Source organism: Triturus cristatus, chromosome 9, assembly GCF_964204655.1.
Source record: "Triturus cristatus chromosome 9, aTriCri1.1, whole genome shotgun sequence".
In the NCBI taxonomy this organism is placed as follows: domain Eukaryota; kingdom Metazoa; phylum Chordata; class Amphibia; order Caudata; family Salamandridae; genus Triturus; species Triturus cristatus.
In genome coordinates, this window is record NC_140592.1 from 92,185,397 (window position 1) to 92,200,037 (window position 14,641).

The window sequence follows — 14,641 nt, forward strand, 5'->3', positions numbered from 1 at the left end:
ATTTTTAGGGTTTACAGTAGGTATGGGTTTTTTGGGTGGGAAGGGTATTTTCACGGTTTAAGGTGGGCATGGGTTTTTGGGTGGCAAGAGCATTTTTAAGTTTAGGGCGGGTAAGGGTTTTTGGGTGGCATGGCATTTTTAGGGTTTAGGGTGGGCAAGAGTATTTGGTTGGCAAGGGTAATTTTAGGGTTTGGGGGTTGGAGTTTAGGGTTTGTAGGTTAATAAGGTTATTTATATATATATATATATATATATCCAACACAATCGTATTTTACTCGTTCCTGAAAAAACGATGCCACAGCCACGTAATCCTTTTCACAGCGTGTTTAATTCAATCTTATTTGGCCAGTCACTCGACGCGTTTCGGAGTACAACTCCTTTATCACTCGTGACAAAGGAGTTGTACTCCGAAACGCGTCGAGTGACTGGCCAAATAAGATTGAATTAAACACGCTGTGAAAAGGATTACGTGGCTGTGGCATTGTTTTTTCAAGAACGACTAAAATACGATTGTGTTGGAGATTTGGGGTTCGCGTCCCCGCCACAGCCCACCGCTGTAAGAGGCTTGGGTTTCTTCGCGAAAGCTTTGGTGGATATATATATATATATATATGTGTGTGCGTAAATTGTATATATATCTAAGCACAGACATACATATAAATGTGTTCCAACACTAATGCACTGATATCCCCCAATTGTTACGGCGAGTCTGCGGCGCGGTAGCAAACCTCTTATGTTGAACACCACTCCAATCCACTTGTTCGAGGATATCACAAAGGAGAAAGATGGGCTGTGGCTCAATTCCCTGCAAAAATGTGCTGCAAGGAATTGAGCCATAGCCATCCTTTCTTTTTTGTGATATCCTCGTAAGAAGTGGATCGGAGTGGTGTGTAGTATATATATATTGATATATAAAGGCTTTTTACTTACCTGCAAAATACTTTTATTTCATTGTAAAGGCATGTGTGGTAAACGCATCTACGTGGTAAAAGTGTTCGTGGTACAGACATCCATAGCAAAGACACATGCGTTGTAATGGAATCGTTGTAAAGGTATGCATGGTAATGGCATGCATGAGTCCGTCAATCAACCCTTTAAGGTCATAGCTTCAAGTCTTTCTGTATTCCTTTTGGTCTTTACATGTATTTTCTTAGAGAGCATGTATCTTTCTGAACAACGTCTACATATGGTCTCTCTCTGCAGCACCAGCTCACCTCAAGCATAACAGATCACATATATTTCCTGGAATGGGAAGCTGCGTGGGTAAAATACGTGTGACAGGGACCAAACCTAGACACCATTATATTTTTAGGATGGGGAGGTCAGCCATCTTTCTGCAAAATGCATATGTACCCGAACACATTTCTAAAAGTAAAGGATGTAACTGAAGGTTGTACCTTTTCTTATTTTCTCATTTGTATCCATCCTCTAGAGATTTGGGGATATGTGCATGATTTGCACAGAACTTTCAGTTCAACATCATAATAAACGAGATTTCTTGCCAACCTGGGAAACTCAGGATGTTGACTTTATACATACGTGTGCCTTAGTCCAAGAACCTTTTGCAGTAACAGTTCCTTTCTATATCAGTGTTATTTTTGGAAGTACAGACAGATACTGAGCGGCACAGCAGTAGGAAACAACACCAGAATGAAATAAGAGGTACACCATTATATATTTGAAATTATTTGTAGCCTAATCTGACATCCCGATGTTCTGCTTTGCCACCAAATTCATATTAAGTATCCATACACCGAGACCTAACAAATGTGGAGACAGACCACTCTTATGTTAAGGTTTCATCACCATGCCCACCCACTCACACATCTGGGATTCGAAGGAGACTTTCTCAAGGGCTGCAAAGGACTGAAGACACTTTGTTAAGGTTGGCCTTTCACAAAATCCATTCCACATCTCAAGATCTATTCATTCGTTTGTATGTGCACAAAGGCCCTGCCTTCATGACAGACTGATGCATGGTCACATACCTAAAACTAACAAGTCCATCACAGTGCTTTAAGGTTTCCTGAGTTTCATTACCAAGGCTCAGCAAAGATCACTTGTCTTGACAAAATTTACCTTTTGGATATGCACTTACCATTTCACTTTCATTTGTGTGTAAAAGTGCAGTCTCCTTCTTCCACAGCACTTGTAGCATGTTACCCTACCACTACCAATGCAGGAAGTACAACTGGAAAAGAGTATAATGTTTCATAGATTAACTCGGATAGCCATTGGCACATGTACAACTAGACAAATACATTGGTAAACAATTAATCTCTCATCGTCTACCTGAACTCTTTTTTGGAATCATATTCTGTGGCATGGTATACTACTTCCGTGTAGTATCCTAAAGTTCCAGATTGTAGCTGATTGTGAGGGCTAAAGGTGCCAGTCAGAATATAGCTGTGCACATTCACCTTTGCGTGAACGTGCACTTTATGAAAATAGACCCATTATATTGTGTTAAAGTGACAACTGTTGAGTGGTTGGTCATCCTGCTTTAGGCGGAGAAACCTTTGGTTGTTTCCCAGTGGAGCTGTGAGTATGTGGCTGGATTGCAGGTCACTGACCTAAAGAAGCACATAATGATGTGAGTAGTATATGAGGTAGGCCAGAAGGGGCAAGGTACTATCCCAAGAATTGCCACAGAGGCCAAAGGAAAATGGACTCTTTTTCAAGCATCACAGAAATGGAAATGGTGGATGTAGCAAGGGTGTGTAATCGGCAAGACTCAAGGGTAGCTGTAATGGTTGTGTGGCATCAGATAAAGCATATCTGCTCATTAATCCTATGGCCCGCGAGCTGTCAGCCTGATTTTTCAGTTGGCTGAGAGTTGCTCAAGTTGTCCCTCAAGGATAGTGCTACTGTCTGTGAATGCCTGGGAGGAGAGAGATTTAGCTACATGTTTTGCCAAGCTGGAGCTAGAAATTTTGGGTGAGGTACGATGAGTCCCATTTGGTGTAAGTGGTGCTCCTACTACAAGAAACCTGCTGGAGAATGGCCTTGAAGTTGGAGACCAGTGGGGGGGCTAAGCTAACTAGAGCTTAGTCCATTACAAACGCAGACACCATGGAAGATGAGATCCCTCATAAGATGCAGCCACTCCTCTGGACGACTTTTGAAGGGACTTAAATTATATACAACCCATCCATACAGCTACTCTTCTCAGATAATAGCAGGGCCTTCTTTTTTATTCTAGTCTCTCCTCTGAAGGATCAAAGGAAGGTCTAAATATAGAAAAGAAGCCACTGCTGTTATCTGAGATGAGTACCTGTACAGAGGTGTTGTAAATAATTAAGTCCCTTTAAGAATACAGTGTTACCAAATGTAGACTTAAAATATTTGACACATAAAATTTGATTTACATCAATTATAAATAAAAATGTAGTGCTAAAACGTTGAAACACACCCCCTTTACACTTTGACCACAACATAACCCTCATCCTAACACCAGTCTTGATCCTAATCCTGTCCCTTACTCTAGGCCTAGGCTTAATCCCAATCCACTCTTAATCCTAAATCTCATCATGATCGCTTCTCTTAACCTTTGTTAGACCCGTTGACCTTAGGGTGGTTGTCCCCCAAACCTTTTGCCTCCTTCATTTTTGCTGAACTCGTTTTCCTGGCCTTAGGACTCTATGTACTTCACCACTGCTAACCAGTGCAAAAGTGCATGTGCGCTCTCCTTAAAATATAGTAGAATTAGCTTATACTCAATTGACATAATTAATTTACTTATATGTGCCTAGTGAAGTGAAATAGATGTGCCCAAGGCCTGTTAATTAAATGCTACTAGTGGACCTGCAGCGCTATAGGGTAACATTGGATTACCTTATTACATTTTTGTGTAATTTCCAAATGGGAAGAGGTAAACAGTTCATGTTTGGTGTCTCTAGAAATCTAATTTAAAGTCCAAAATTATGGTAAAGTCACACTTTGAATAACAATTCTAAAAATGCCACTTTTAGAAAGTTGACATTTTCTTGCCTTAGCCATTTGGTGCCTACAGTCTGTCTCTGAGTCACATGACTGGGTGTGGGTGACATTTGGGCTTGTGAATTCTTCCCAGACAGCTACACACAATAGGAAGCTTAGGAGTGCCTAGATGAGCCATGACTGGCAGGATGGGAGGGAGGGAATTCTATGTACATCGAAGGCATAATCTAGAAGCTTCTCCCACCTTCCAGAACCAGGGCACTAGTGTATAAAAGACGGATTTCAGACATCAACACTTAAGTTCAATTCTGGACCTGTGGATACTCTGCCAGGAAGACGGACTGCTGTGCTGCTTAAAGGACTGTCATTCTGCTTGACTGCTACTCTGAAGGAGCTGCTGCCCTGTTGGGCTAACCTGCTGCCTGCTACCATCTTGCCTGTGGAGGGAGAATTGTACCAGCAACCCATCTTGAACCCAGGACCCCAGAGTGACTCAAAGGGCTAATCTGCTGACCTCCTGATCTGAGCATCAAGGTCTTAAAAGGCTCCCCAACAGCTCCTGGACCCGTCTTCAGTGAGTTCCTGACCAAAACGTGGTGCCTCGTAGGTCTTGGACCCTTTGTGTGGCTCAGAGGAATCTTAAATCAAGCTGTCGGCCTCTTTGTGACCTTGAACGGGCCCGTTTGCATTGGAAGCTTGCCGCTCACACAGAAAACCAGCAAAAGATGCCCCGGCCCATCTCTTCCACAGCAAGCATCGATAACTACGGAGGACCGCCAACGCGAAGCTCCAGCCAGCCCATATACAACGCATTACCAGGTCTTTGTGCTATGCCGACCACCACCAGCAATGCTCTCCTTGCTCCCTGTGACCCTCTGCAATGGGAACGGGACACTTGGCACAAAACTTGATAAGGTAAACCTTCAGCTGGACTAATCTGGGACTGTATCCGACCCGCACTCCATCATGGTCGACCTGATCGTTTGACTTTAACCTGGTTCAGCATGACCAGATAGCCGTGGTTGGCGCTTATTGCTTTTTGTAGTTTATTCTTTATAAAATTCATGACTCCGGTTCTACTGATTGGATTTTTGTTGTTTTAGTCTAGTTTTTATTATTAAATTTGGCTCTATGTAAAGAAGCGATGGAGTCAGCAGTAAATATAAAAGAGATATTTATTAAGTGCCATAATAGGACCCACTGGTGCAGGAGCTAAAGCGTCCAGGATACGAATACCACATGTATACTTTTACAAAAAATAAAAAAAGAAAAAGAAAAAAAACATACTCCAAAATATATTCATCAAATTTCTTTGGTACTCCGGTGCTCCTTTTTTGCATAAGATTACCCTCATCAAAGGAGCCCCGTAGATTACTTTCTTCCAATGTTGGTTCAACCTGATGAGCAACAGGATTGATGACCGCTCCACTGGAACTTTCAGCAACCACACAACCCCCAGTGAAACTTTAAGCAGGAAAACACATAGCTCCTATCTCACCAAATCACACATCCGCATCCAGCTTTTCCTGTTCAAACAAACATTCTTGCCCAGGTTTGAGAACCTGGTCAGGAATGTTTTTAGCAAAACAGCAGAATCAGTCACTCTTTCCACTTTGAAAAGGAACAGTGAACTTAGACATACCTTTACATGTTAATGAGGGTTTGATGACACGTACCCAATCACCAACATCTACATTTTTACGCTTAGCCTTATGACATGTGTCATGATAAGATTTTCCATAAACACGAGAATCAGTTATGTTACTTCTAGCTTTAGCAATGCAAGACTCCAAAGTGTCCCCTTAATACCCTTTCCAAAAAGGGGTGCCAATAACTTTCTGATTTCTCTTCCCCTCATCAAAAAATAAGGAGTCACTCCCGTGCAGTAATATGATAACTCCAAATCTTTTCTTTCAAAAATTCGAAAACATTAAGTTTGCTCTCTAATGCAGTCTAAATCCCCTCTTTAATTAATCTGTTGGTCCTCTCCACCTGACCATTGGCCCTAAGACAATACAACGGTGCCCTCTCAGAATGTACACCAAATCTTCATAAAACTTTTAACATCGTGACAGAAACAAATTGCACCCCATTATCTGACATAAGAATAGCAGGTGCTCCTTCAATTCTGAAAATATGTTACAAAAATAATATAACTTCATTAGTATTGGTATGTTCAACAAAAGTATAATACATCCATTTAGGAAAATTATCAATGACAACAATCAAAAATCTACTTTCCCTGCCCAAACATTTATACGGTCCTGACAAATCAATGGAAACCTTCTCCCATGGGCCCATGAGAGCATCCTGAATAGACAAAGGTTCTGTAGATACCTTCCAATGTTTGTTAGATCTAAAACACACATTACAGTTATCCACAAACTGTTCAACACAGGTGTTCATCCCTGGCCACCAATAATGAAGTAGAGTACTTTTTTTGTTCTAGAAACACCTGGATGCCCAGAATGAGCTAACTGAATAAGTTAATTCCTAATGCCCACAGGTGGCACAAATAAATCATGCCTCAATAAAATGTCGTTTTCAATACTAAGATCATTGGAAACTTGAGCAAAACTCTGAAGAGAGGGTTCTAAATTTCTACAAGGTGGGCAACCACTGACCACAAAATGTTTAACTCTGGATAAAACATCATCCATTGACACAAAGTCGTTCCACTCCTTTTCAGAAACGGCGGAATTACAAGAACTAACAGCATCCATCATCGCCACCACACATTTATGCTGATCAGTGATCTTCCCTTCATACTCGTCAAAAATAGGAAGCCTGGATAGACAATCCGCAGTGAAATGTTTTCCACCAGGAATGTGCTGAATCTCAAAATTAAATTCCTGTAACCTGGCAATGAGTCTTACCAGCCTGCAAGAAGCATTGCCACTTCAGACACCATCCATCATGTGGACAAGTGGCTTATGATCTGTCACTAAAACAAAAGGGCGCCCCCACAAAAAGTTATTACATTTTTGTACTGCCCGTACACAAGCCAAAGCCTCTTTTTCGATAGTGCTATAATGTTTCTCAGCACCTCGAATACCTCTGGAAATGAAGGATACAACTTTCTCTTTGCCATCCACTATTTGAGTAAACACAGCTCCAAATCCAACAGCACTGGCATCAACCGTCACATAAGATTTGCCCTCAAGATCAAAAGTATTGAGACCAGGAGCCCTGGCTAGGAGTCCTTTTACACTGTTAAAAGCTTCATCATGAACAGCGGTCCAAGTAAACAAAGTACCCTTTTTTTAAAGTTGTCTTAAAGGCTCTACAACAAGAGCATATCCTCTCTAAACCTGGCGTAGTACTCACCTAAGCATAGAAACAAATGCAATGAGTCTTTATCTTGAGGTTTACTAGCTTTTTCCAAAGTATTAATAAGATCCTCCTTGGGAAATATGCCATCACAGGTAATCCTATGACCTAAGTAATCAATCTCATTGACCAAAAGTTTGCATTTATCCCACTCACTGTCATTCCTTTACTTTCCAAGATTTTTAACACTGTATCCAAAACAACGTTGTGTTGTTCACACGTTTCAGCAAAAATTAATATGTCGTCCTGAAAGGCCTGCACTCCTCTCAATCCCTGAAATAAACTCTCAATTAATTTTTGAAACACACTGGCCGCTGAGGCTAGGCCAAACGGCATTCTAAAGAATCTGTACAGACCAAATGGAGTGATAAAGGCATTGAGATCTTTAAAGGTTTCATCAAGGAGCACCTGGTGGTAGGCGGACTTAAGGTCAATTATAGAAAATGCTCCATTACCCGCTGCCAATAGCTCCTGTATTTTGGGCAAAGGGTAAGTATCCACCACAATATTTTTGTTCAAAGATCTTATGTCCACACATAACCTCAAATCTGGATTTTTCTTAAGACCAATAACTATGTCAGAAACCCACTCAATGATGCCTTCAGAACACAAAGCATCCAAATGAGATTTTAATTTCTGACGCACACCCAGAGGAACCATACGCACCTTGTGCTGGATAGGCACAGCCCCTTTCTTTAAGTTTGATTTTGTGTGTGAAACCCTTAACCTATCCAACTTTATTCTGAAAAACAGTTTGATGCTTAGCTACTATGGCAGAAGACTTATTGATAGTCACACTTTTGATTTCAACTTCCCCAAGTCATACCATCCCACTATGTTTTTGCCACCAATTACGACATAAATCTTGGTAACAACTTGGCATTGTTTAAACTCCAACGTGTATTCAAAAAATCCCATCCTCGTCGCCATTGTAAAGAAGCGATGGAGTCAGCAGTAAATATAAAAGAGATATTTATTAAGTGCCATAATAGGACCCACTGGTGCAGGAGCTAAAGCGACCAGCTCTAGCAAACTCCAACCGCTTCTGCTCCAATTCAAATAAAGTCCTTACATCAGTGAATTCTTTGTTACATACAACAGTTCTAAGTGACATACAAGAGTTCTATATGGCAAACACAAATTCCATGACACAAGCAATTCCACATTCTAAGACAAACATAAAAGAAAGAAGGATACGATTTCCACACTTTAGTTTTCTAACCTAGTGTTGGATCTTTTTATGTGGTGTTTTCACTGTTTTACTTTTTAATGTGTTGCACAACTACTTTACATATTGCTTCTAAGTTAAGCCTCTGACTGCTCTTTTCCAAGCTATCAGAGGTTTAAACACAGGTTAATTTAGGGGTTTGCTTGTGCTGTACCCTGACTAGGATTGTGGTTGCTGCTTTGCAAGGGCTCACACCCCAGTCAACCAGTAACCCAATTTCTAACACTGTCCAAAAGGTAAATTAAAAAAAACTGTACCGGCCATCCATGACCAACTCCCACCACTTTCCCTGCCTTCCTTTTTCCTCCTGCAGCTCTGCTTTCTACTTTTATTCAAAGCAGACAAGCACAGTTGTGCTGACAGGCTCTCAGAGAGCCCTGTCGGCCTGGCCTTGAAGGTCTTTATGACGTAGCACCGTGGGTAGCCAATTTTGTTATCAACTGTTGCTACATCATAACAGTGAGTTGTGAATTGGGTAACTGCATAAACGATAGAGGCTGTCTATGAGAGCCATACATAACAACTTAGTAGCATATAACATTTATGCCTCAACTCTCATGTAATATTTTCAAATATAGAGTTTACTGCAGTAGACCAGGTCCTAGAACTGGGAAGCCCCCAGAGTTTCAGACGTTGAGAGAAAGAAGGAAAAGGGGAAGCTGTGGGGTTTTTGTGGGGAAGCTATGGGATTTTTTAGTGAGTGTGGTAGAAAGCCAGACATGTTTCTTTTACATAGTTAGGGAGGTGGGCTAGGGAGATACTTTGAAAGGTGCCAGAAGACCTCAAACATTATGTGGATCACCATTTACTGCTTGTCCAGATAGTACACTAATACTTGGGCCTGGAGAGCCACACTAGGCCCGCCAAATCCTTTTTCAAGGTACTCCTTTTGAGCATTCCACTGTTATTTTATGCCTGATCCAATAAAAGTTGCCACTTTCACGTCAGAGAGCATCCATGGGTTTTCATGGAAATGTTAACAAGCTAACAGTGTGCATGAGCAGAAGAGGAAAAAAACACATTTCTGAGGCACTTTAGTATTTCATATTAGCATTTAAAAACGTAACTTGTTTCTTTATTTCAGGATTGCTTTCCTAGGTGAACATTTCTAAACTTATTCACTCTGGATTGTGAATATATTAAAAAAACAGACTGAGAAGAATAGGAAATAAAAATATATAGAAATGTATGCTTTTTTTATTTTATTTTTTTAACATACTTTATTGATGTAGAAATGTATGCTTTAAGTAAATTTTAAAACAGCACATACATTTGTTTTGTTTTGAAACTGATGGAGCGCGATCATGCTCTGAAATTGTAGGGGTGCATCATAATCATGGGTAGTCCACACCGGCATATATATTCATGTGTTGTACTAACATTTTGGTTATTAGAAAATGTGATGTAATAATTATGTGCAGGTGAATCGATAGAAATTGGTTGTGTCATGTGGAAGAACGAAATGGCACCTATGTTCTGAAAAGTAACCTTTTAATATATTGTATTTGCTTAACGAAAAGTTCATGTGTAATGTAATGCATTTGATTTAAACGTGCATCATGTTAGAAGTTTGATGTGTAGATGACAAAGTGTGTTTAACGTGTAATAACTGTAGAAGCTTGCAAGGCAAAGCATTATTAATCTGTGTGTATAATTTGATGTTAAAGGCCTAAATTAAATGTCCACGTTATGCCATTGAGGACCTGTTCATTTATTTCTTATGTTGGCCGATTTGTGTAGGCCTGAAAATGTATTTTTCCTGGTAGGCTCTCGCGTTTGGAGGTATTTAGTTAGCAAATTTCATGTGTGTGCAAGTTTTTCTGTGCTTATGTTTCAGTTGCAGGTGGAAGAAGCCGCCTTTGTTAGTTAGAACTAATGCCTTTTGTTTTAGGAGTTAGGCCTGGAGGAGTAATGTAACACTGTATGTGGAATGCCGATAATTGGGAGCCGATGTTCTTTCTCACTGAGAAGGACTGGGAATCAAGGTCAACAACCTGCTCACGGGAAGAAGCGAGGAAGACGATGGGAATTTACATAGGAGAATGTCCGTTAATATGAGGTTATCTGTGGGCGTGTTTTACACTTGTGCATTTTGAACTAGGGACAGTGCCCTGGGGGCTGAGGCAGGAGAAGGGGTCTAGGAGGAGAAGAAAGAGCATCTTAGAACAAGCTCTGTACCTTAGCTACTTGACCCATACAAGGTGAATGTACTTCTTAGGAAGTCTCCACAAGCGGACACCTTTATTTATCTTGCCTGGGAAATGCTAAGTAGGGATGTCACTTTAATGATAGAGTAGGAATAGTCTAATGATTTTTATTTTTCCCACTACTGATGAAGGCGGACTTGGATGTTAGGGCGGTCCTTGTCTGTGTCATCTTTTTAGAAATGTTCATTCTTTTCATGATCCTCCGGATGAGATTCATGCATAGATTTGGATTTGTATTAGTTCCCATGTACTTTTATAACCTCGTCCTGAGGTGCTTGTACATTCAGTTGTTTTTGGCTTTGTAATAAACCCACTAAATTTATTCCTGGAGTCTGTGGTTTTTGGAGTTTGATTTGATGGGAAGGTTTGTCTCACAGGACTTGAATTGTTTCTCCCCTTTACACTTCTCAGCAGGTAATAAAAGATTCATCGACCAAGGGTTCCTGATTAAATTCTGATAGGGGAACCCAGCCTTATCAGTTGGTAGCGAGAGGACGGTTACCTCTATAGTAAGGGGAGAGGATAGGGAAAGGTTAGTTACATAACCCCATTGCCCAAGAGATGGTCGTTCAGAGGATCGAGAGAAGAGGACAACGGCAGGGCGCTTGATAGAGACTGATGGAGAGTGACGGTGCGGCGTGAACAGCAGTTCGTGGTGGAGAGAGTATGAATAGGGATGTATGTCTGTTAGATTGCGGGAATGAGTTGATTGTGTGATGTCTTGCGGAGTTGGGATGAGAGTCGAGTGAATATGGAGTTGGACTGTGAGCGCACGCAGTCCATGAGATGATAGGCTCGATGAGTAGCCTAAGAATCCCGGGATAGAATGTGGTGTAGAAGACACCCAGAGTGTAATTGTCGACCATTGATTGGGGGAGTCGTGAGGCGTCATCGACAACGCCACCTGAGATCGGGAGCGAGAGAGTGAGTGTCTGAGTGATCAACGCTGGTTGTAGGTTACTGTGCATGTATAATTGAGTGACTGGATCCTATCAATGATTTTGTGACCGTCCGGTCGTTCATGGACAGATGGTCGATCAGGTGACTGTCCGGTCGTTTCACAGTCAGACGATTACCTGCTGTTTTGAGTGAGACGTGTGAGAGTGTTCGTGGGACATTGTCAAGGAGGGGGACTGCTGTGCGAGGAGCAGAAGTGATGTTGAAGTGTGCTGCACTGTGATAGGTCGTTGGTGTAAAGCTGTGCTGGTATTGGTTGGTTACCATCAGGAAGTAAAACGAAAACATTTGGTGGGTAAAAGAGTTGATTTCATCATGAAATGTTTTAAAGTATTGCAAGATCTTTGTAGAGGAGACAGAAAAGTGGTAACGAGGATACCCCGGCTCATTATATGGCTACAAATATAGGGCTCCATACTATACTTTGGCTCCAAAATTGGCAAAAGATTACTGAAAGGGAGGGAGATTTGGCTTTTCCATGTTATGGGTCATTTAGGATTGATGTTTTGTATCAATTGAGAGCAGTGATGAATGCGTTGCCACCTCTACCCAGACCAACACAGTTTGAGGCGCTAGATGCATGGTTAAGAGCAGCATATGCGAGAAGAAGAGAGCGAAGTCAGAAGAATGAAGAGGTTGATGAAGGCACTTCAAGATGCCCGATGGGATGCATTGGCAAAAAGATAGAGGGTAAATACCATTGAGGGAGATAGACCTTTCCCTTTGCTGGTGAAAGTGGGGAATGCTCAACAGAGGAAAGAGGAGGCAGATGATAGTGATGAAGACGACAGCTTGTTGGAGGGGTTATTAGCAGAATGTCAACCCCCATATAACCCAAGCTCAGAGGAATGAAGAAGAGCACTTACAGAGGAAACTGAAGAGCTGCAGATGAGCTCTAGTGCAACAGTAAGAGGAAGGGTTTTGGCAGAAACGGAGGGAATAGGGACACAGTCACCGAGGAGTGCAGAAGAAATTGAAGTTAACGGTGTCACGAGATTACCGGAAGCTCTTACAGTACCGGTCACCATTGGCCTATAGTGTCAGTGTACAACCCAGACCGGGTGGGAAATGGGAGTTCAATAAGACCAACAGTAAGAGAAAGCACTGGTTCGGGGGGGGGGGGGGATTTACAGTGAGTGGAACAAGTCACCTTTCGACACCCATAGAATCAAGCACGCCTTTGCCAGCAACTGCGGATTCTTCCAGAGGGTGTGAAGAGCCAAGAACAGTGAGATCAGGGGCATTGGCTGATTCACATTCTGATCTGAGAATGTGGGAACCCCCTGAGAGAGGTCCTAGTGTTAGAAAGACGAGAATAATCACTACTCAAGGAATTCCGGAGGCACAATCTGTCTCACGGAACAGTATAGAAGAGAACCAAAGGGGAGAGCAGAGTAGTGAAAGTGGAGAGTCAATCAGTGCCTCGAGTCGAGGGACAATTAAAGCTTATATAAGGGCCAAGTTACAGGATGTGATAAGGTTAAAAGCGGAAGTAGATGAGATAGTCAGTCGAAACTTGCCTCTAGAAAGGGTGGAACTTTATGAAACAGATGATTTGTTGTTTGTGGTGAAAGATGTGACCCGAAAAGCAAGAAAAGAACATGAGAAATTTACAGAATTGGCACAGAGATATGATGTAGATTTGTCCAGAACGAAAATGCTACAGGGAAACCACAGATTAAACTATTGTGATCAAGAATTGGAGGAGAAAAGGGTCATTGGGTTGAAAACGCATATTCGAGAATTGATCATAGGGATGCGCGCATGGAGTATGCTTGACAAATGGGAAGAAAGATGGTCTAAAAGAAGAGTGTTAAAAAGGACATAGGAGAAACACCGCCTCTGGGGGGGGGGGCAATCAGAAAAAAGCATATCGGGTGCATGTGCAAGAAGCAATTTTTAAGCGGCAACATCATGCAGACCGGGAGAGGCACACTTATGTAAATGGGCAACTTCCTCTAATCCAGACAACCCTTATGGTGATTTTAGTGTTCTTAGACAAACTTAGAGCTCTCTAAGTGGTAGCTGTGGAGAGCAGCCTTCTGGCTTAATCCAGAATGAGTGTAAAGCAGCTTATTTGACCAGTAGGTAATCCTATGGTATAGATTAAGTGAAAAAGAATCACACAGTATAGTTATATAAATAGGCCTTTTATTACAACATTTTATTGCAAACACTCACTAACACATTGCAATATCTTCTACCCAGAATTATAATCACAATACCATCAATACTGTAGAACTGTAAGTAGCACAAATACACAGTGGTCTCCAGGGGGAAACTAAACCATATACTAAAATAGTGGTATGGGAACCATGACTTGAGATGAGACAGGACCCAGATGACGTAGAAAAGCAGGGGACCCAAGGAACCACCCAAAATGAGTATCTAGGAACCCCACGGAGGTCGTGTGCAGTGTGGGAACATGACTGCGTGCTCAATGTTAGTCAATAGGGAAGTCACAGTTGCACGTTTAAAGAAGAAGGACCCTTACAAGCTGACCCAAAGACACCCTGTGGAAGATGATAGGTTGTCACCTCACCAATGGATACCCCAGGAACCATGATACCTACACCAGGTAAGCCGAGTGCATAGGTGTCAAGTGACGTCAGAAACCGCTGTAGACCACAAATGGAGGACTCCAGGACAGAGGCCGCTGGAGAGGAAGGCAAAGGAATCTGGTGGAACGCAAAGGTGGATTCAAGATGTGAAGAACCTACAAGCAGATGGGACACAGTATATGCCACTCAGGAGTGACCAGGAGGCATAGGAGACGATTGCCCACCGGTTTCACGATGCAGGATGGTTCACAGTGCCCTTGAAGATGGCGCTGTGTGAACCAGGTGACACTATGGAAGACCAGGGGCTGTTCACGAGCTGCCCCACATCAGATGTCGAGAGCCAGGGGGTCAGTGTCTGGCAGGGGCACCAACACGTCTCGGTAACAGCCACACACGCAATAATCAAAGAAGGTGCAGTG

General features: G+C 42.1%; 1 protein-coding gene across 7 annotated transcripts in view; it reads right to left on the reverse strand.

The window, feature by feature from the left end:
- Window positions 1-14,641, reverse strand: part of LOC146797467 (protein SSUH2 homolog) — a 249,177-nt gene that overhangs the window by 14,497 nt on the left and 220,039 nt on the right. For all 7 annotated transcript variants that reach the window (XM_085624496.1, XM_085624498.1, XM_085624495.1 and 4 more), the window contains one exon: window positions 2,099-2,191. In XM_085624496.1, coding sequence (XP_085480622.1) covers window positions 2,099-2,191 — 93 coding nt within the window. The remainder of the gene's footprint in view (window positions 1-2,098; window positions 2,192-14,641) is intronic.